The following is a 24,348-nucleotide window of genomic DNA, read 5'->3' as shown; positions in this document are numbered from 1 at the left end:
GTAGGAAGGGGCACTACTTTGACCCTAATTGACTAATTCCTCACAAACCAGGATGGAGGCTCCACATCACCTGCCCCAACTTAGGGGTGATGCTGGCTAAATAGGGACCCACTTCCTAATTTAACTAATAATCCCACCTGTCCTCCGGCCAATGTGGAGTAGGAAAGGGGGGGGGAGGGGTTGGCATCCTCAACTATCTGTAGCAGCCTGGGTCGCATTTCAAAGGCAGCATCGCTTTGAAGCTTTCTGTTCTAGAAGGCCATCCTGGCCTGAAGGAGGTGTGAAGCACTTTCTCTCACAGCAGGCTTCGTCTCTGGCCTCGGAGAATGCTGGCCTTCACCCACATGAGGTCAGAATCATGTCTTGTGGTGGCAGGCTGACTGAGGGGAGTCGGAGACAACACCAGTGCTTAGGAGGTATTCAGGGGACCCTCTAAAATGGTCTCCTGTTTGCATTTATTAATACATTCAACACTGGCATCAATGAGGATTTAATAAGACAAGCTGGTTGGTGTCAGAAGCCATCATGCAGCAACAACACTCGGAATGACAAGTATACAGCACATGTACTCTCTATGGCTTCCCTGGGCTTTTACAATATCCAAAAATGTCTCAGATATTGCAGGGTCATATCTGCTCATGCAGCTATGTCCACACAAGGGATATAGTGCACCCTGCCGGCAATAGGGATAACTTACCTATACCTTATGCAATGTATGGGGGTATGGCACACGGATGCATGCCATGTCGGTTCTTCAGTTTTCTCAGCACCAAATCGTGCAGCCTTCAATGGCATTGTCTAGTTGCGGGGTCTCTGTGATAACAATACTTGTGCTGCAGCCCAATTGAACCCTCTTCAGTCTCAATGCCCTAGGCACCGGGGGTACCATTTACTAGGGACTTATAGGGCTTGCTGAAGTTGTGTCAATGGTGGTACAGTTTTAGGGAAAGAGCACTGGTACTGGGAAACTGGTTAGCAGGGACCCAGTACGCCTCAGTCAATGTCAACCAGGCAAAAAGAGTATGTGAGGGGAGTACTGAAACAAGAACCCAGTACCTCAAACTAGGTATATCAGGAAATTCTGAGTACTTCTATGATATTTTAACTGGGTTTTTTTTGGAGTCTCTTCCTTGGGACTGTGACTGGATTCCTGCACACAACCTTTTAAGGTTTATAGGCATCCATGTAAACCTAGCTGCATAAATGTTTGATGACAGTGCCAGCATTAGTAAAACCTAACCAAGGCATTTCTAATACACAGTAAAAATTAGGAGGTGTGATGACGCGACACAGCAATCTCTCTGCACGTCTCAATCTTTGTCATTAACATACTAATTTGCTAAGTAATCAATCAAGAGGTTAATTCTGTGAGGTGTGCTGCCCTAGAGCTTCCGAGGACTTTCAGTTTCAGCAGAATGTACTAGAAAAAGACAGAATAATGTTTGGGCCACAAAGATTCTAGGCTACCCCAGAATCCAGCAGCACACATGCTATTTTATTCAGGATAATGAATTTTAGTAAGAAATGAGAGCAGCTAAACACTTGAATTAACTTTCAGATTTGCCACAGTCTCTTGTTTTATCTCTCAACTGTATCTGATTGTACTAAAAAATACAAAAATGTGATGGAAGAAATAAAATACTACTTGCAGCCGCATCCCAGTCTTTTGTTTTTTGCTCACTATGTCACCTCAGATTGGACCCAGCCATATGCAAATCAAGCCAGGTCCTTTCTGAACTAGAACACAAGCGCCCCAAGAGCAGTTTCTGATTAGTTGGGCCTTTTCAATCAGATGCAGTTTGTATTCGGTGGCACAGTGAGCATGGGACCCACGTCTGGGCTTACTCGTCACACTTAGGGCATTGCACTGAAGAATACAAAATGTGGTAGATGAAATGCTTGACTTAATCTCAGTGACTGGTAACTCCTCTGGGCCGCATCCTAGCCCACTGTTTATTTGCCCACAATGCCCCTCAGTCTAGACATAACCATATGCAAATCTGCCATGATTCAGCTCCAATAGGAAGAGTCCAATGTGGACTATCAAGCCAGATCCTCTATGAACCAGAACACAAGCAATCCAATACCAGTTTCAGCCTATGTGACCCAATTCAGTTGGGGCAGCTTGGTTCCAGCATATTTGTTTGCTGACTGAAATGATGAACACTTATTCACAACATTACATTTTTAGAAACAACAAAGGTAGGAAGCGCAGAGTCTTAGCTTGGGTGTAAACTAGAGCAGCAACTTTAGTATAAGTACCAGAAACTGAATGTCACCTTTAAGGTTAGAACATGCCTGCCCCTTTGTTCATATGCCAAAACAGTTATAGAAATTATTTTCTTACGCCACAACCGTTACATTTACTGGAAGAAATGAATCAGCACATTATAAATATATATAATCCTGAAACAAACATTCGGTTTTAGGTCACTATCAAACCATTACTGTTAGAAATGGGATCTCTGGTTGGCAAAGGCTTGCGCTAAAGCCAGGCAGAGGCCACCACTCTAGTCAGGGCAAGGGAGTTACAAGCCAAAGATAACCCCTGCTACCCCCCTTGGTAGCTTGACACGAGCAGTCAGGCTTTTCCCGGAGGCAATGTGTAAAGCGTTTGCGCAACACACACACAGCAACAACATACTAGGCACACCAAAAAAGGAACTCCACACAAGGTTATATATAAAAATAGCCATTGTATTATCATAAACACATTAGAATAGTAATCTCACAATATATACCTTGCCAACTGATACTGGGAAATATTTACAGGGGATTATATACACCTGACAGGGCCAATTGGGCCACTGTCAGAACCATCACTTAGTAAACATAGTAAATGTAGAACATATAATAAAAGTAGAACACAACCAGTAATTACTGGCAAACACTGTACCCAGCATTACCCTGCCATAACCTCCTAAGCATAACTCACATTAGGGGCATACCTCACAGTAGAGAATAATCTCACTAGCATAAACCAAGTATGCAAAACCTCAAAACATAAACCACAGTAGAGGCATCAATCAGGTGCATAAAACACAGTACATGAATCACATTTCCTGAGCACCACATAAATCACATTAGGGCCTGGCTCCCTTTCAAACCAACAGTCCCTCTGGCCAACCGGCCTTCTTAGAGGGCTCAAATGCCCTATGACCCAAATGTCAGCTGCCAATACAGTAGAGTTCGCAAATGCGCAATTGCGCTGGGGCAGAGGAGTGCATCTCACTCCTATCTCATTCCAAATGCCCCCAAAGAAATGTCTGCCTTAACGTAGCAGCTGACACTAATTTCTGTGCAGCTGTGAAGCTCACTGTAGGCATGGGTCCTCACTGGGACTCAGTAACAAATATGCCACAACCTTTGCAGCTGCCCGAGCTGTTGCGGCGCAGCTGTGAATAAGCCAAGTAAAGGGGGCCTGGCACATCTGTGCCTCTTCAGCCTCACTGGGCCTCTCTAAACAAAATTGCCCCCATCGGTGCAGCTGCCCTCTAGCAAGTAGGACAGCTATAGAAAATAGCCTAACTGGGGGAAGGTACAGGGACCACTGGCCCTCTGGACCCCCACTAGGGCACTAAAAACAAATATGCCCCATCGTTGGAGCGGCCGCAACGGCGGAACCGCTCAGGCACTAACACTGTGCCCTGTAAGGCACTAAAAGACGTACATTGGAGCCACCACTTACCGGGACTCTCTGGACGCTGCTCGGGGAATCTCCTCCTTCCCTCTGGCAGTGTCTCCTCACGGACAGCTGATGTTCCCTCTGCAAGGCCAGCACTACGTGGGGCTCTCTCCTCACTACGAGAGCCCCGCTGACCATCGCCGGTCTTCCCTCGCTCAAGGGAGCCCCGTGCTGCCATCGGCGGCCTCGGCTACTTCCTCTCACTTCAACCGGGCCCCATCCTGGGACTTTAACGTTTAGCCTGCGAGGCTCCGGAAGGCTTTTCTCGGCGGGCGGGATATCATTCACGCGTGGCTTCCCTTTCCTCCTGAAAGCCCAGCCCATGGACAGGCACAGCCTTGCCAGACTTCCTGCTCGGACTGGCGGTGATTTTCTTTCACTCTGCGGCACCATGCAGGGTAGGCACCCGCGAATAACATAAAGCATAAGCGGGGTAGGCTCCCGCTAGGTAAATAAGAGAAAACGTGTGTGGGCACCCGCAATAAAATAAAAGCCAAAGAGGGTGGGCACCCGCAATCAGCATCACAGCGGAATCCCTCACACCGGGATTCCCTCCAACAGGACGAGCACAGCGCTGCAAAAACCCACGCATACCTCTTCTGGGGAAAATCTAAATAAAGCGCTCACAGGGCTAACAAAAGAAAAGTACAATGGTCCAAGCAGAGAGTTCTTCCAGGTCCAAGGGGCATAGCTGGACCCAGGGAGGCAAGCACACAGGGCCCTCCAGCAGGAAGGCAAGCCCCCATGACGGTTCCTCCTGGGCCCCAGCAGCAGCAAGCCCCCAGCAAGTCAGGAACAGAACCTTTTCATGGGGTCACAGCCCCAGTAATTATACCATATCCCTCCTTTGTCTGCAAAGCAGGGCTTGGGGAACTAGATGCAACTGGTTCAGGGGGGATTTGAAGCACTTTGTTTTCCAAGCTCCTCTTCCCCTTTGTCAGGTGGGGGCTAGGTGATCAGACTCGCCCCAGGGGGCGGAGCCAGCATTGTCCAGGCCTGGCACAGTCCTATTCAGGGTCAGGGGATTACTCCTCCCACTGCTCCCAGCACAGATGTCCTATTCAGCCTAGTGCTGACTCACCCTGTCCCTCCTGGAGCCACACACACCTCCCAGCCCCTGTCACTCAGAAGCAAGACATGCAATTCACATCAGGCAGGCAGACACATAGCACACAGAAATGCCAACTTCTAAAAGTGGCATTTCTCAAATAGTCATAATAAATCTGCGCACACCATTGCGCAGCATTTATTCCTTACAGTTTCATACATACTAAACTCGCCCACTCTGCTCCTCCCATACCATGAATTACCACTGACACATACTGATCAGGGAATCCCTAATGCAGTCCTATGGGAGGGCAGGCCAATCTTACCAATGTAACACAGTGAGCACACGCACTTTACGCTGGACCATAGTGCTAAAGTGCCCAGAGGCCAAGAACCACGAACACCAGGTCACACAAAAAGGCTAGGATAATGCAAAAAGTTTATGAGTGAACCTGCCAAAAGGGCCAAGTCCAACAATTACATTAAAAGTAAGATCATCAATACTATATATCAATTCAGAGATAAGAGAGCCAGGAGATTATCGCTTGAATCAAAGTCATATACATTGAAATGGAGGAAAGTGAACACCATAGGAAAGAACACTAATTCAAGACAAAACCCGAATTTGACCATTTATGGCACAAACTGTACCTTATATCATCCAACAGAGTATTATGTCTGTGGACAGAAACAGTATGTTGAATAACTAGTAGGAGCTAAATATCTGAGGTCAGGCAGTTTGATCTAATTACAGAGCATTATATCTCCCAGCAAAACATTACATCTCAAGAAAAATCCAGAATAACATATCTAAGGACAGAAATGGAAGACTATATCAATCAAAGTTACATTCTATCCCAGGACATAATGGATATTCGGATAGAACATTGAGGGCCTGATTTAGGGTTTGGTGTATGGGATACTCTGTCACAAACATCAAGGAAATCGCGTCTGCTGTAATACACATGTATTACATCCTATAGCACTTGTAATGCGGATGGTACACCCGTCATGTTTGTGACGGAGTATCCCATCTGCTAAACTCTAAATCAGGCCCTAAATCGCAAGACAGGATAGAGCAATGCAGAGCCAATACCTATGGCTGGACTAGTGGAAAATATTATTAAATATAATTATTCATCTGTTAAATTTAAAAACAAAAAGTATTGCTGTAAAAGAGTTTTCAGTGGTTCATACATTTAAAAAAGTGTTTAAACAGTTTTAAATTGTGGTTTACCAAGATATAGAGGTGTTGTTTTTTTGTTTTATGAATTATGCTCCTATTTTGTTCTGACAATACAAGCCAGTTTTAGAATGTGTCTCCTGGGACAACGTGGCATTTATTGTGTGTTCACCATGTGACTTGCTGGGACCTATTCCTGAGAGAAAAAAGCCCCTACGAAAACTAATAAACTGAGTTTACAAAGGTATGTAGTTTTACTTTATTCTGTCAACCCTTTTGAAAATGTTGCTAAAATAAATAATTGTCTCCAACAGTGACCCAAAATGATGCCTAATACTTTGATTGCTCACCTAGATAGCAATTCGATTATACACCTAAATCAGGAAGCAGACTATCGGCTCTTATAACTCTGAATCTAGAATGTATAGGTAATCCGGGAAGGCATACATCAATGTTGTAATTTTTGACCAGTTTATTCTAGCAACAAGTTTGTTATCTGAAATCAGCAGATTACGCAGTACATTATGGTTTATGGAGAAAATATGGTAAATCTTCAATTATGCTGGATTCACAGAGGCTGCAAAATCAAGTTTCCTTGATTTCATAGATAGACAGAACATCATATCTGTGTGTAAAACCAGACATCTGACAGCAGCTCATCATATTCTAGGACACATTATATCTGAGGTCAGCAACGGGAGAACATTATATCACAATAAAAAAACATAATATCTGAGTGCAGAACATTATGTCTCAGCAGAGAACTCATATTCCCAGACATTTATATTCAGACACAACTAAACATCATATTTTCTGTAAGCCTTAGAAATTGTATGCCAACACAGCAAAATATATTTATCAGGACACAACACTGAAGCACTGGGTTGGATGTTGTGATCTCTGCAGGCTGGCCAAGTCTGTTATTTCAGTACACAATGCTTCAAGTACATAACTAATTTCTGGACTGGCTCTAAGACCCTCTCTCACAGTGTTTTGGGTTCTCACTTAAACCTGCATCTTTCTTCTACGGTTGCTCATTTAGGAGCATGTATTGGCAAATTCGTGCAGTAATTAGGAGGCACTGTAAGGGCGCCGAATTAGGAGGAGGCAAGCTCATCCTGTTAGGAGCAAGTATTGCAAGAGACTCCCTATCATGTGCCGGCATTCAAGGTATTGTTATCAATGTCTTATTTTATGCATTCCAAAAAATTGCTATGAGAATACTTGGCTTAGCTTAAATGGCTTAAAGTACTTCTATTATAGCATTGCAAAATGGCATCAATCAGGCCAGTGTTAAGAAGGTGCCAAGTCACGAGGCGGTATCATCAGGGTATTGAATTAAGAGTATATTATATAGGGACGCCTGGTGAGGGGCAAGTATTATAATGGTCGACAATCATAATCCAATATTCTATGATTAACCAACAAGGAATCACTAAGATGCATAATCGGGAGCTACTTGACAATGACGTGCAGTTATTGAACACTGGTACTTTTATTGATTCTGACAAAAGAACTAGCCTGTAAGAGCTCTCCCGAAGCAATTATTATTAAGACAATAACACTATTTGGTTGCCTGTACAGTCGGGAACAAGTATTCTCTGAGATGCTTATTCCAAAACAAACTTTTAAAGGGGTAGATGAACAGAAAAAGCCATCTAGTGGCCTCGCTGAGAGAAGCACTTGCTGTTGGGGAGGTGCAATTAGGCCTCATGGTCAAAGGATCAGACACTGATCAATACCTGTAGGTTTCGGTCAATCAGCCAGTTGGTTTCAAAGTCATCATCATCTTCTCCAAAGGGGTTAATGAGCTGCTCCGCCACCTGCACAGTGAACATGCACAATGTTTAATCAACTGGTCCTCAGGCAGAGCAAAAATACTGCTAACAGAGTCTCAGAAACAGGTGTCTGTTAGTCTAATGTCAGAAGAAGGACACATGGCTTAGCAACAAATTTCGAGACACTGAGACGAGTGCATGAGCATGAGGCATAAAGGCAAAATCAGAGCCAGTGACAGGCATCCTGCATTACAGAAAGGGCACAAGGCATCGGGGGAAAGATAGAGAAAGAGGTAAAGGCGCCACCCCCTGGGAGAAGAGCACAAAGTATTAGGAAAAATCAGACACACAGAAACAAGTGCCTGCGATCAGAGAATGAGCACAACGCACCAGTTCCAAGTCAGAAACACAGTAATCAGGTCTCCTCGATTCTAATAAGTGAGAGGAACATCACAGCAAAGTGAAATCCAGTGAGACAGGTCATTATTTATAATGCACTGGTCATAATCGAACACACTTCGACAGATGCTCACCATAAGTAAAAGAACCATGGTATAAGGGCAAATCTAGAAACACGGGAACAGTGGCCCAAAATCCAGAAATAGTACTAAGCATCAAGAGAAGGCTAGAGACACAGGCATAGGTGTCGGTCACCAGAATACAAGCACAGGACATCAGTGCATAGCCAGAGACAAAGGGACAGATGCCCCCCATCCGAGAAAAAAGTAGAGCGTAGGGGCATCATTGTAAAATTGTAAATTGATACTTGTATAGCGCACTACTCACCCGCAAGGGTCTCAAGGCGCTTGTACGAATACCGCTGTGGAACCCATCCTGGATTTCCCTGTGAGGCGTCCACTCCTGGGCACCCCCAAGGTGGAGGCCAGGCATCCTTAGCGTTGTGGGGGCCGTTGTGGAGATTAAGCAAGCTATTGCCCTGAGTTGCAGAGTGGGACTCCATGATTGGAATAGGCACCGAGGCGAGAATTATCAGGTCCGTGGAATTTTGAGCTCAAGACCCGCCGAGGCGGGGAATTGAACCCTGGTCCCGGGCTAGACCTCTGCATCAGGGTCTGCCACTCTAATCATTGAGCCACACTTCTCCAGAGCCAGATACATTGCTAACTATGCCCCCAAGAGAAGAAAAGTACAGTACATTATGAGAATATAAAAGTAACAGGGACAGGTGTCCATTGGAGGAGGCAAGCAAGGCATTGGAGAATATCAGGGAGACAAGGGAAGATGAGCAAAGAACATCAGAGATAGCAAACAGGAACTGCTATCCATCAGAAAAAGAGCACAGACATTTGTAGGTTGAAGCCTTAGGCACAGGGCCTAGATGAACTAGGAAATAATACATTACAATGCTAGCTAAGTGGGCATTACCAGGAGCACACTTATTTATTTCCTAGACTGAGACATGGGCTAAGGTTCTAGGACGTTTTAGCTATTGTGGAAGTGAAGGTGGGCGTTGCTCTCCCTATCTCTCAGAGAAGTAATTTCCTTTCTTCGGAATGAAGAGGCTGTAGATGCTAACAGTGGCAAAGGGATCTCAGCATCCTTTCACAAACTTAGCACCTTAAAAAATATTCTATTTCTTCCCCCCCTTTGCCAAAACGTTTTTGGTGGTCATCACTTTAGGCCCGCATAATGACAATTAAATTTACCTAGGTCTCCCAAAGTATCAGTTCGGTCTCCCGCAGCTTAAGCTTCTCACCTTATACTATTTCTCAGACGACCTTACCACAGCTGTAGTCCCCTAAGAGATCTGCCTGGCCTTTTTGGCCAACTGAACCATCTTAATCGCACTGCCTTATTATCCAAACCATTGATGTTACTTGTCCACATGTTTGCAGTTCACGCTTGACCACGCTTTCAGTTCCCCAAAGTCTATATTCTGCTCCCAAAAACCCATATGACAGTGTGAAAAGTCACAGCGGTAAACTGGCTGGCAGTTTTCTCTTTGGCGCAGTATCTGATGACAACAATGAAAAAAGTCATCTGATTATCTGTTATCACCCACTGTAGTTACAGCTATTGTTAGACTAAGAACAATATTGACAACTTCATGTATTACGTTTGCCTAATACAGCACATGTGGTGAGATTTTCCATAACCACATTTTCAAAATATAATAATAAATTACTTGTATGCTCAAACTTAATTAGATTGTGCAATACATTTGTACATTTCAAAATACTCATTTTGTGCTCCAGGAATGTTTTTACTCTAAGCTGGTGATGTTTTTGACATCGTCTACTACACAACTTTTGGTAGCAAAGGTCTATTCTAGGGTAGCATTTTCCTATACTTAGCTTTATTAACGTTGCACATTCGGGATTATCACCCTCAGAAATGTGGGGAGTGTGGTTTTGTAGTACAACAGTTACCTTCGTAATAATATCAGTTCTCTGTCATACCCAGGCCCAAAATACTTGCACACTAAGCCTCTTCACCGTCACATGCTGGTTGAGGATCACCAGTTATGCAAACAGGTAAACTGTTAAATTTAGTCGGGTATTGGTTCCTTGCTTGACTTTTTTGTTGGGGCTGTTTCTAGTGTAAATTGATACTTGTATAGCGCACTACTCACCCGCAAGAGTCTCAAGGCGCTTGTACGAATACCGCTGTGGAACCCATCCTGGCTTTCCCTGTGAGGCGTCCACTCCTGGGCACCCCCAAGGTGGAGGCCAGGCATCCTTAGCGTTGTGGGGGCCGTTGTGGAGATTAAGCAAGCTATTGCCCAGAGTTGCAGAGTGGGACTCCATGATTGGAATAGGCACCAAGGCAAGAATTATCAGGTCCGTGGAATTTTGAGCCCAAGACCTGCCGAGGCGGGGAATTGAACCCTGGTCCCGGGCTAGACCTCTGCATCAGGGGCTGCCGCTCTAATCATTGAGCCACACTTCTGAGAATAACAGCTGCGACTTCAGTGGAGTTTTCACTTTTCGCAACAAACTGCCCCAAAGAATTCTAGGGTGCAAACTTCCTGTCAAAGGGGTCACTTTCCCCCTCATCACTTAATTGTTGACTTTATTTTAGCACTGCCCACCATCCTTGCAGGAATCAAGCACTACACAGAAGTCCTGCAATCTCTCATGCAGCTCCTAACAGACTTCAATGGACGTCCCCCACTTACTGCTGACTGCATAAACCGTTATGGACGTCCTCACTTCATCACTGACGCCAGGCTTCTCCTCATCTCCCATGTCACAGGCTTCAAAAACTATGTCTTTAGGCTTGACCTTTCATCTTTCAGTTAGCCACTCCTCTTTGGTACTTCCTCACCAGGCTGACTTCAAACTTAAATTCAATCCCTCGTCTTCTCATCTGCCCTCTGAAATGTTTGCTAGACTGAGAAGAATTCAGTTAACAGTCAGAGCAGGCCATTTCTTGAGAGATCATTTACAGCATTCAAACTCACCTTCAACCATCCGGCATAGAAGAAGAACTGCAAAAGTGTGAATACTGGCACATACAGGTCCAATTCATGGCTGGGGTACTTCTTCGATGGGTCCAGAAACTGCCGTCCTATCAGGCATGCTAGGAAGAAGCTGTACACAGCCACAGTTACAACCTTTGGGACAGGAAGAAGAGGACGGATCATATATGAGGCTCACAGACACAGTGGAAATATGGCAAGGTCTAGGGATAGTGGTGATTACAGCCAGTGGTTAAGGGAATTGGGAGGGCTGAGACCACTCAATGTTCATGGTAAAAGAAGGAAGAGAGTAGATCAGCTGAGAATCAGGGAAATGGGAGGAAGATTAAAGACGGTAGCACATGCTAAAAGGAGGTACGCAAGAGCCCAGACAAGATCCTCGGCATAAGAAGTGAGAAGAGAGGACTAACAATATCTAGAATAAGTGGGGGTGCAGAAAAAGTCAACCAAGGTTAAGGGTAAAAGTGGCAACATGATATGCCAGCTAAAATCCATTGGAAAAAATGGACACGAAAGCCAAACCAAGGTCCAGGGTAAAAAGGGTTAACAGGAGGACCCGTAGAGGCCAGCCAAACTCCAGGGTAAAATAAGGAACATTAGGGAGAAACAATATTCTAAGAAAATAGAGAAAGAGGTGAAACCATCCAAGGTCCACAGGAAGCAATGGAAAGGGTGAGATCAGGGAGGATACAGGGTAAGAGAATGATGCAGACAGAGCATGGCCACCATGAAATATGTATTTTTTCATCAATGTGAGTGAATGCAGTAGGCCTGACCGGTAGTTTATGTCTTACGTCACATTATGACGGTGTGATCCTCTTTTTCCACACACAAGACACTATGGGCCAGATGTAGGTATCCAGATTTACAGATTCTAAAATACCAAATTTTACTGATTGGGTATTTTAGAATCAGTAAATGGGATGTAGGTATTCATTCGGTAAATTTTACAGAATCTGTAAGATTCTGTGAATACCGAATCGTTATTTACCGATTCAGTATTTCACATTCATCCCTTTGGGCCTCCAGGCCCATAGGAATGAATGGGAATTACTGAATCGGTAAATCCCGATTCTGTAAAATGGGAGCACATTCAAGGGTGGCAGTGTTTCTCTTTGACACCCTGAATAGTGCATGGGTGCACATGTGGCACACATACATGCCCTAAGGGCATGTATGTCTGCCACATGGCACAGTTATAATTTTCAAAAATTTGCCTTTTTTGGGGGTTTCGATATTTACCACCAACTTGTAGTTGGTGGTAAATAACGAATCCTGAAATGGGAAAAGCACTCATTTGAGTGCTCCCTACATTAAGAATTCGGTAATTTACTGAATCAGTATTTTAAGGAATCAGTAATTTACCGATTCCTTAAAATACCGATTCGGTAAATTACCGAATCTGGAAAATTGCCATCTACATCTCAAAAGCCTAATACCGGTCGGTAACGGCCGAAATTCGATAATTTCGGCCATTACCAACCAGTATTGGGCGACCTACATCTGGCCCATGATGATTTATATGGATGTTGCTTCGCTATGAGAAAGCACACATAGCAGAGAGAATGTTTGACAGGAAAACATATGTTTGTGACTTTGGAGAGATCCACTGCCTATCATTCAAAAACAATGGATTAAAGACCTTGTTAAAAGGGCCCCAAATGAGATGTTAAGATCTTTTTCCTGCCCGAAGGGAGGCGGTAACAACATTTTCCCCACATTTCTTTGCTTTTAAAGAGGTGCCTCAGAAGAGCATGGGGTTCTCAATTCTGTGGATGTTCTCCAAAAAAAGACCAACGCACAAATGTGACGAGGGTTGGAAGGTCAGGGAGTCCATTCTTATGCTCTATGCCCTGGACCTCATCAAAATGTGTGATATATGTTTTTGGAATGATGGAATCTCCTTAGGCAGCTGAACCAAGTAGAAAAGATGAAATCCAGGACCATCAGGAAGCGGGGTAAGAGATAAAACTAAACAAGGCCATTGGAAAGAAGGCAAATAGGTTAGATTATTCTAGGGCCACAGGAGGAAGTGAGGCAGTGAAAGGTCCTTGGGAAAAAAGAAGAAGAGTGAGCTCATCCAAGCCCCATAGGAAGTGGTGAGACCATCCAATATCCCTGGGAAGAGGACGAAGAAGTGAAAAAAGCTAAGTACCAGGTCTATCTAGACTTCGTTAAACACTTCAATCAGAAGCTGTGTTGGACTTTAGTGGCATCTGTCAGTAATCTCCAGGGCCACAAAGATTACTAGCTAGAGTATCTCTGTAAATTGTAAACTATTTTTACACAGGAACAATTAGGCAGGCTATCCTTGCCATCACTAGAATTATATTGGGATGGCTATCTCTAGTATCATTTGAAATATCTGGCATGGAACAGATGGTATCACAGCGTCACTAGAGTTATTTGTCAAAGAACCCTTGGCGTAACAATGAAGACTTGGTAGGTAAACGCTACTTCCACCGTTCCTTGCATGAGGATTCATCTATTTTAGTTATTTTAACTATTTACTTATGTTTATGGAAAATGGCTAACAGTAGCCTCTGCTCAAAAAAACATATATTAGGAATACTTGGGTTCGTCAAAGTTTTTTGTGAGCTTATATTTTAGTGCATCATTAACAATGTGCGGAATGCATTTTAATACTCAATTTCACATTTATACATTGGTATAGTACTGCTGCTTTGAAACACATTTTCTGTGATGTGTAGAAGTGTGTTTTCCTGACATACTTTAACTAGGCTAAAACTAGATATAAACGCCATCTTGTCCAAGATGAAGGTCAACCCTGCCAATCATGTCCCCTCCCCCCCCCCCGCCCATCTTTTCTCCTTGGAAAATCTGCAGCACAAGGCAAGCTAAAATGTACTGGTTTATTTCCACTGTTATTGTTATTCCGCTCTCAATTAACTTTCAATCCCAACTTGAAACATTTACCAAGATCTTTCTGTTGGTTCACAGTGGCTATTAATTCATACAACATTATTTTTCATTTATCTAATTTTGTGCTAGCATCTCTTGGTAACATAAGCATAAAGAATGCTGTATAATTATTCATGTGATGGGATGGTGCTTAGGTGTGAAGGCAATATGGCGTTTATTTTTCATGTGCTTTGAATTCCTGACAAAATGCTATATTTGTTCACAGCACATTGAATCTGTAGATTCTGTAATGGCATATGCAAAAAATATGTATAAAAACCCTCCATTTTGGGGGTGAACCAGAAGACATTTCTGTTCTACTAGGGATACTGTCCGTTAATTTCCCGATTGTGCTGCTGTCTTGAGACCTAGAATAATTGCAGATTTTTTGATTCTCTGTATAACTTTACACCAAGAGCCTTTATGGCATTGACTTTGTACCACTTTATTTTTTTATTCAGTAGTAAAACCTAACGTTTTCGATTGATCTAGAACACAATTATTGAGTGGACCCATTTACTTAATAAATTGTATTTCCGATGCTATGGAAGGTGCCTTAATGCGGGACACATTGCCTCATTAAATTGAGGTGTAACAAGAGCACCGGTCCAGTAAATGTGGGACTTTTAATTGAGGTAAAGTTTGGGGTGTCTAAAATTTTGGGGTACATCTTGCTCTTGCATGCTTTCAATTTAAAATTACAGGATTGAACTTCAGGTTGCTCAGAGCAGCAAATCGCAGGTTTTATGCTTGTCTGACCTTTTACAGAATCAGAAAATGCCATACACACAATGGTGTTACCCACATCCAAGGGAAGAAGTCAGAGTGGGATAAACTGCTAGACACATGCATAGAGCAACATGCATATCCATGCACATTCCTGCCACGTAGACTCTGTCAGTGAAATACAGAGTAGCAATTGCAAGTTCTGCAATCACCATTACAAGGGACTCACATAATACCTGCAAGGGAAGGTTCATGTGATGTGTCAGAAAACATATCCAATATTCTACTTTCTCTATGTGACCTTGCTTCTGCACCAGAAATGGCCAACAAAGGAGCCCTCAGAGATTGCTTACTACCGTCACCATCTTGTTCTAGATACAGACAATGTGTAGCTTCCATTCAAACATTGCTTGTGTAAGATGGCATGTCATAAGGTCTTGTCAACCCTCTCCTGTTGTTTTGTCAAAAACAGATGCGAAGGAGAAGGCCTACCTTAAAAAAAGACACTGCACTGGACACTAGTCTACAAAGTCAGAGAAAGTGGGAGAATTGTCAGACTAGACAAGTGTGCCTCACAGTATTTGTCAGTTTGATCCATGCCGCACACATGTTCTCACCTGTGTGTACACCAGGGGCACACTGATCCAGTCGTATCCATAGAGCTTCCCACATTGTGTCCGCAGGGAGTTTAGTTCCTGTAAATGAAGAGACTGTGAGAAAGACACATAATAACGTTGACTGGTGTCTACCCCTCATATCTGCCTTCCATCACTGAAAGCACTACTACTGCCAACATGAGCGACATCTGACAAACACCACCCTGAAGGAGGATAGAGGTGCCTTGGCCTTGATTTAATCAGACACCCAAGTAGGTTCTTGCCAAACTACTCCACCTCCCCTCTGCATTCATCCATCTGACTCTTGCCATTTTTACTGCCCCCTCCCTTCAAGCACCAAACCACCCACCTATATGTTTTCCTTCCCTAGAACTTCTTATCCACTTTTTGATAAGTTTATTTATTTTAGATGTTTTCTATTTGCCGAATATAATGCCTTGTTATATCCGCTAGGCACTTTGGCACATAAACAGTGACACATTCTAATTTTTTTTTAAAACAACAAACTGGTCGTTTTTTAAAATTTCTTGTGAATACATAGAGGAAGATTGATCCTTCCAGTTCAATTCCTGACAAAAGGTACTTAGCTGTGAGGGGTGAGGAGTAATTCATTCAATAGTTGCTGATGGTTTACTGTGAGTTGCTAGTAGTTGGAGTCCGGTTTTAATCTTTCACCACACCACGTGGTCCCAATTCAGACAAGCGCTAGCTTGAAAATGCTTTTTGTAGCAGCTTTCCAAGTTGGACAGAGGACATTCTGGAAGCTTGAACCCTGTGATTTCAGACCCCTACCCTGATATTTTCGCAACCTGAACATCTATCTGTATTTTCATTTATCCATCTAGACAGCCAACTATCCAACTGCCTCTCCCTACGGCCCTCTCCCGATTGCTTTCATTCACTCCATGCTTTCCTCTCTCTAGGCAGGTTTCTCTGCATCCTACTTCCTCTCTCCCGCCCAAAGGTTAGGAACACCTCTACAGCAACAATGGCCTGGACTCACGTTCAGAATGAGATGCAGATCCATGTTGTCCCTAATCCTCCCCTCGTTCCGAGCCTTGACTGCCAGGTTCGCGAACCAGACACATGGGATCCAGAATTTGTTATGGGGAGAGCTCAGGTTCTCGAATTTGTTGTGTTCATCCAGTGTCATAAGGCCTGTGAGGGTGAGTAGAGAGGTAGTGAGCAGCAAGAACAGCGGGTGCTCTGAACATGCACTGAGAAAGGTACGCATTTTGCTTGGGGGTAAGAAAGGGTGTCTGCAAAGCTCTGCCACGTACTGCAAGTTTTTTTTTAAATCTGAATTTAACTAGTCAGTTTATACATAAAACGCCATACGCGCCATAGAGCTCGGTTGTTGAAGAAGGCCAGTTCTAACTGTCAGTGAACTGCCTAAACAGCTCAAGTGCTGGAAGCTTTCTAATTCCTACTCCTGAATTCCATGGTAGACATGGAAATAGCACTAATTTCCTGAGTCTGTTTTCCATGTTGGTTTGTGCAGTTAGTTAAGTAATTCTGCGCCTGGCCGTCACTGCCAAACTGTAACTTTTCTTTACTGCCTACAACTTATTTTCCATATTAAGTCACCTTATGACGAGTATGCAAAACACGTCCTTAGAGCCAACATAAGAATTTCTTGTGTTTTTTTACCTGACTTGGGGCGCAGTTTTTGCTGTGTGTTATGCTTTTTCGAAATTCCCTCACTGGGAACACCAGATTGATGTATTTGGTTTAGAAAATGGATGACCCACTGTCTGACCGAAGACTTCTTGTCAGGAGGTCACTTCAACTAGCACCACCCATTGCCCGTCAACTCTGCCAATGACATTACAATCACTATTAACCATCACACTGATAAAAGTGTGACAGTTCAGACCATTACAGGCGCCCAAAGTTATAAAATAGCTAGGTCGTCAGGTATCAGTCATTTTAATGTATAGTGGATTAATAAACAACTGTTGTGCCTATCTCTAAATTAGACAAACAGCGCCACGTAGCAGACTGTCGTAGGTACCGGTGTTGATAATTAAGTGCCGGTACCGAGCATTGTAAACCACTGGCTCACATATTGCCCCTTCGTACTATTTGGTGAAGAGGCACCTACATACCTTATGGGCAACGGCAACCTACACTCTTCTATCACTGGCCGAAGATAACTCATTGTCAGAAGGACAGACAGAACCTTCAGCACATGGAAGAGAAGATTCTCTGCACAGAATAACACATCCAGTGGTTTCAGGAGGTGACTTCTTACTGTAAAGTGTGCAATCAGACCTTCTCACCCGGGCGTTCCAGGGCAGCGCGACGCGAAGGTCACGTACTGCCGGGAATTGCGGAGTTACGTAAGTCGCCTACGTGCGGCTTGGTCGTGGAAGCAGCGCTGCGTCACAGTGAGGTCTGGCTCTCTCTCTCTCGGGCCCATTGGGCCTACGGTCATGAGGTATTCAGAGGGCGGCTAAGCTTGGAATGCGCATTTTATAACCCTAGGGAATCTCTGGAATCCACAGGGTCCTGGGAAGGCTAATATTTCAAGGTAAAGTTGTCCCTTTGAGAGCAAAAGTGTTGACTCAATAATCACGATTGTGTGAATTCAAAACAATGTTTTCATAATAATGTAGATCAGACAATACTTGCCAAAAAAATAACGGCGAGGTTGTAGTATGGATCCGCTATGTAAATCAGAGTCAGAGTTCAAGTTGTAGTTTCACCATTAGGATTTAATGGTAAGAATGAATCAACCCACGACCAATGAAGTGGAGTAACAGGTATGCAATGGTCATGACAAACACATCACCATTCTAAGAACATGGAACAGGAACCAAAGCATAACATTCCTTAAAGAGCAAGAGTGATAATGTGATATAGAGCTATAAAGTACATACTACACATCCTTCCCCTAATAAATGAAAAAGAAAAGCAGACACAAGAAAACATAGTTATACAATATAAATGGATACATTAAAAAAAATAAGATTAATTCAAAACATAATCATGGAGTCTCACGGGAACAGATCTGATTCTGCGACTGAGATCCCTACCATCCCCCGCACCAATGGAATTGGAAACAGGCTGTAAATAGGGAGAGGGAGAAAGAACATTTGAATCACCATGTGCTAACAAGGAAGGATCAAGGGAAGAGGGATTAGAAGGAAATGAAGGAGCAGATGGAGACATAGAGGATTCTCCAACTCCGAACCAATCAGAACTACGATCCTCAGGCAAATCAGAGGACTGCTTGTTGGAAGAAATGATCCTAGCTTGTTGGTCCGAGATTTTAATAAGAGCATTCTTGTTCCACCAACCTCTTTCAAATAAAAGAGCTGCAGAACGAGAAACTTTTAAAACCTTAACAGGAGCAGAAAATTTTGATTGCCCCTTAGTTATTTTAACCGGTTTCTTAATGATGACCCAATCACCAGAAACAAGTGGTTTTTCTGTGACATGCATACGTTTGTCATAATTATTTTTGTAACTTTCCTGTTTGCTCTTGACATGTTCACGGATTTTAGCTAAATCCACGTTGACAGCAGAACTTTTCATCAACCAAGATGGGTTCAATCTAGAAATGGGAATTCTACCTCGCAGTAAAACAAAACCTCCCAGTTAGCCTGTTTAAGGTGCGTTGTGAGGGGTGTTTACCTCCCAGTTAGCCTGTTTAAGGTGCGTTGTGAGGGGTGTTTACCTCCTGGTTAGCAGTGCACTTTTGTGTACTTTTGTGTACTGCCTCATTGATGTTTGTTTGGTACCTCAGTTGCATTTTGGATTTAGATATCATCCATGGATATTGGAGGTGTTTGTGACATTGATGGTGCTGTGGGATATTTTAATATCATTGTTTATGCACTTTTGTCTTTGTTCCTTTCATGGATTCATAATTATTTTAACAATTTATGTTGTTGGTGGAGGTGTGTGGGACATTGTTTATCCACACTATGCCTCCTTTGTGCGATGTGTGGAAACATAGTTGGGCTGGTGCTTTAAGTACCTACCTTATTAATCTATCTCCAACTATGCTTTTAACTCGCATCTTGTTTCTTTTTCTCTTCTTTATTTTCTTGCTTGTACTAGTTGCTTGAAAGTTTATTTATGCACATGTCCATTTGTTTTTCCCTAAGAGAGGAGAAGTGATGTGCTATCTTGCTAGCGGTGCTTTCTCATGCTGTGCTTTCTGGCATTCTGTACTTCAAGGCTGTGCTAATTCTTTTTTAGCTTTTGCAGCTTCTAAATTCTCATCCATCTTGCCTTATGTACTTTAAGCTTTGCAAATTCTCCCTTAGCTGTTGCTGCATTTGAATTTTCATCTATATCTTTTGATGTATAATGCACTATGTACCTTGTTCATCAATTATCTTGGTTTTGCTGCATTATTGCATTCACTATTGTTTGTGGTCTCTAAGGGAAGAGGATGTGTTGTGATCTGATTTATATTAATACATTCTCTCAGACAGCTGCTCAGCAAGGATGAATGAGTTGTGTGTGTAGAATGTTAGAATGCCTGATGACAGTGTGATTGGAATGTGTGAGAGTGCTTGCTTGTGGGGGAGAATGACAGTTGGAGAGAGTGGGCTGAGCAGCGGTCATCCAGCTCCTGGTAGGATTCCCTTTACCAACTAAACTATGCTATTGAGCCCTACTATGGACTTTCCTGGACCTAACTTGGACATCAAATAAACCTCTACATGATAAGACCTCTTGGCTACACCTTGTCATTTTATCCAGATTACTTATAACATTTTGGCGACGCTTCAAAGGGAACCTTGCGTGTTTTGACCTCAAGAAAACCGAAGGTGAGAGAACCTACATAATTCTATGAACCTTATTGAACTTTATTGATACAAGTAACTAGAAACTAAGCTATTTTTAAAGTTAAAAGAAAAACAGGGAAAGGACGCCCCTAATAGTCCCACCAGTGTCCTCCACTATCTGGACAGCCTACCCAGGGCGCTTCACTTTTCTTGTTATTTTACTTTTACACCGGTCTGCCTTAAACAAGCTTGCCAGACTCTAGCATCAGTGATTTGCTTTCAGAGGCCTTTCTAAACTGCTGTTTGAGCTAGCGTATTTAAGGAACTGGGCATTGCTGAAGGCGAGTGATATTCCTTATCTCAAAATTAGTGGAAAGTGGAATAAATAAAAATAAACAGCCAAGCGTGAAAGAAATGAATGACAAACCGGAAAGCAAATTGTTATTGAAGTACAACTAGCACTCGAGCAGCTGAGCGTGAAAGAGATGAGCTGCTAAATGGAAAGGAAATTGACAGTGCCCGTTTTTTCTATAAAATTAAAAATAACAACACTGGTGCTTATTTCTGAAGTACTTTCACTTTTACACGGAGATCTTGTATACAACGACCAATATCTTTTGAACAGATTTGCTATTTTACTTGTCGAGTTAAGTGCATCATTAAAACTGCCTTATTATATTTTAAAAGTTAACGACTGCTCGCGCTGCCTCACCTGCTCCTCAAGTCTTCTTTCAATCCTCTGTGACTTCTGCCTACTCCTGCTACAGACCCTTTGGTGCACGCATTTTCCTCTAGCCATCCGGCACGCCTGCGTCTGCGTCCATGCAATGCCTACCACGTCACTTGAAATTGTACACAGACGGACCTTAAGCTGCTGCTGCTGCAAGCTTTTCATTTTCTCTTCAAATTCTTCAACGTAATCTCGAAGGAGCAGTTGGTGACTGCAGTGATAAGTATTCTTGCTGTGTTCATTTTGCTTGTATTCTACATTACGCGCAGCGTAAGTTCTGTGGAAATGTTTGCAGTCTTCTTTGCTGAGACGCGATGTTCACCTATTTAAAGCTTCCTCCAGCATGGCCTTTACTTGCTTCAGGTACTGTAAAAATTGTACTTCGTGTTGGGAGCAGTAAAGTAGCACAGTTGTAATGAACATTGTTGTCACACTAAAGGAAAAGGAAAGCCTTTGGGACTAATTTATGAGAATTGCGAAGAAGTATCGATGAATATGGATCTACGGTGACAACTTTATTTGTTTTAGTTTATTGTGTTTCAATGGTTGTCATGTTGAACAGTGTTTGCTATAATCTTTTCTCATCCTGTAAGTGGGTGTTTCGGCTTATATGATGTGTGCTATATTTTCTGACCTAGACACTTGTGTAGCACTAGCATTATACTTTTCTGTGGTGTAGTTTACGTAGGAGCTGGTCTCTTTACATTTCTTCAATTCTTCAGTGTGGGTGGTGCGCACACCTTTTCACTGTTGCTATTATACACAAGCAGTTTTGTTGTGCTCAGGCTTCTACTCTTAAAGTGTAATGGGTCATGTACCAATATGTTTATGCTTTCATGGGGTTGTGCTTCTACCCTATACATTTATGATTTTATGGCAATTTTCTGCCAAGGAGACTCAGGCCATTCCACAGGGACAAGTGGTGCATTGGACAACTTCCAGTGTTTATCGGAGCATAGACACTGTGGGCATTGATTGACAAAGGATTTAACCTGGCTATCGATACCCGGCCACCAATAAGTGGTTTTAATCTTATTGGTGGTACCAGTGATACCAGGGTGAGATTCATGGGCCAAAGAAATAATGGATTGTCGGATGCCAACGGGTGGGACGAACTTGTCTTGCCTGAACAAGATGTCACCTGACACCGACAATTCAGATGCAACCTGTGCATAATGATTTTCCTCAGTTGACATGCTTCTATCCTTGGGCCAACCTTTAATCAAAAATTTCTTGACATTGAGTAAACAAGAATCGTTATCCATACACTTTAACCACTCTTGTTTAGTAAGTTTAGTACCAAGAAGAGCATCATCAATGGCAAACACATACTCCAAGTCAGAGTTGACAAAGTTACATGTGGACAAAGGAATGCGTGACAAACAATCAGCGCGAATGTTTTTGCCACCAGGTAAATATTTTATCTCAAAATTAAATTCTTGAAGGCGTGCCAATAGTCTAACTAAGCGAGAAGAAGCTCGATTGGAGGAACTCTCACCAAGCATGTATATTAACGGCTTGTGGTCTGTGTATAAAAGAAATCTGGTACCCCAAATGTACATTTTAAATTTTTCCACAGACCATGAACAAGCTAAGGCTTCACGCTCTATGGTGCTGTAATTTGCTTCAGCTGAAGATAACGAACGAGAAGCGAATGCAATAGTGCATTCCTCACCCTTAATCACTTGACTAAGAACAGCTCCGAGACCACGGGAACTAGCATCAACAGTAATGATGCATTGTACACCATGGGAAAAAGGCTTAATGGCAGGAGCAGAGAGTATCAAATCTTTGACAGAGTCAAAAGCGGATTGAGATTCAGAGGACCACACAAATTTAGCATGTTTTTTTAACAGATCTCTAAGAGGTTGAACTACTAGAGCATAACTCCTAACAAAACGAGCGTAATATTCACTCAACCCCAAAAATGCTCTGAGCGAGTCTTTATCAAGAGGAGGAGGAGCATTTCTAATAGCATCCAACAAAGAAGATTTGGGTTTAATACCATCTTTAGAGAGATTATGGCCTAAGTAATCAACCTCGTTAGCCAAGAACTTACATTTCTTCTTGTTGACAGTAAGACCATTGTTTTGAAGAGATTTTAAAACATACTCCATCAATATGTAATGTTGATCCAGGGATTCGGAATGAACCAAAATGTCATCCTGGAACGCCTGAATGCCAGGACAATTATAAAAAATAGAGTCCATTAATCTTTGAAATATACTGGCTGCAGAGGCAAGCCCAAATGGTAACCTTTTATACATGAACACACCAAAAGGTGTAACAAATGTTGTGAGAGGTTGAGATTCTAAAGATAAAGGGATTTGGTGATACGCTGAGCGCAAATCGATAGTGGAGAAATATTTGCTACTACCGATGTTGGCCAGCATATCATGGATTTTAGGTAAAGGGTGTACATCAATGACAATGTTACGATTGAGTACTCGCAGGTCTGCACATAGACGAATTTCCCCAGAAGGTTTTCGTGCTACGACGGCAGCAGAAACCCATTCTGAAGACTCGACTGGACAAATAATGTCTTGGGCAATAAGAGACTCGATGTGCTTTCTCAAATCCTCTCTTACAGACAGGGGAACAGGTCGTACCTTTTGAATAACAGGACAGGCGTTGTCCTTTAACTTAATATCATGTTCAAAATTCTTCACTAACCCAATCTTATCTTCAAAAACAACTTTGTATTTCTCTAAAACATTGCAAAGAATGGGGTCATTACAATAATCAAAAACAGACAATATGGGGAGATCACCTAAAACAACGGGTTCAGGATGACCAGGTTTTAAAATAATGCCCAGTCTGGCTTGGTCTTGCCAACCTATAATATCACGGCCATTGTGTGCAACATATATTTTAGTATATATGATGCGACCTTTAAAATCAATGTTGTCTGGAAAATATCCTCGCATAGTTATGTCAAAACCCCCGAAAGCTTTAGGATTAACATCAGTAGTGAATAATTCTTTGTTATTCCAAGAGCACTGAAAAGTGGTTTCATCCAAAATGGTAATAGGGGATCCGGAGTCAGCCATAACCTGTATGGTCTGAATCCCAATAGAAATGGTGCAAATAGGACCCTTGATGCTGAAATCACATAAAGCATTTACCTGAATGAACGAAATAGAAGAAAGATTTAACGCATCACAAATTTCTTCTTCGGAATAAACCATATTAACCTTAGACTTATCTTTGGGTAAACGACACGAAGCAGCAAAGTGCCCTACACGTTTACAATTAGAACACCTTTTACCTTGTGCAGGACATTTTGGATTATTTGCAATGTGAAACTTTGTACCGCACCTGTAACAAAATGCATTAGTTTTGGGTTCAAAAACTTTTTTTCCAATATTACGGTTAGAAACCACATTAACATTGCAATTGTCCCCTGATGCCTGCGAAATATTGCAAACAGTTGAAGAAGAGGTATGTTCAGCTAAAATTTTAGAGGAGACAAC

General features: G+C 42.7%; 1 protein-coding gene across 1 annotated transcript in view; it reads right to left on the bottom strand.

Moving 5' to 3' along the window:
* The window catches only part of LOC147731320 (bestrophin-1-like), a 240,912-nt gene that overhangs the window by 64,044 nt on the left and 152,520 nt on the right, over positions 1–24,348 (bottom strand). Inside the window, exons 6-9 of the mRNA XM_086958723.1 lie at positions 16,404–16,558; positions 15,401–15,478; positions 11,118–11,270; positions 7,658–7,738 (exon numbers count right to left, since the gene is read on the bottom strand). Of these exons, the coding sequence (XP_086814849.1) occupies positions 7,658–7,738; positions 11,118–11,270; positions 15,401–15,478; positions 16,404–16,558 (467 nt within the window). The remainder of the gene's footprint in view (positions 1–7,657; positions 7,739–11,117; positions 11,271–15,400; positions 15,479–16,403; positions 16,559–24,348) is intronic.

Source organism: Lissotriton vulgaris, chromosome 2_1, assembly GCF_964263255.1.
Source record: "Lissotriton vulgaris chromosome 2_1, aLisVul1.2, whole genome shotgun sequence".
Classification (NCBI taxonomy): domain Eukaryota; kingdom Metazoa; phylum Chordata; class Amphibia; order Caudata; family Salamandridae; genus Lissotriton; species Lissotriton vulgaris.
This window is presented reverse-complemented; position numbering and strand designations above follow the sequence as displayed.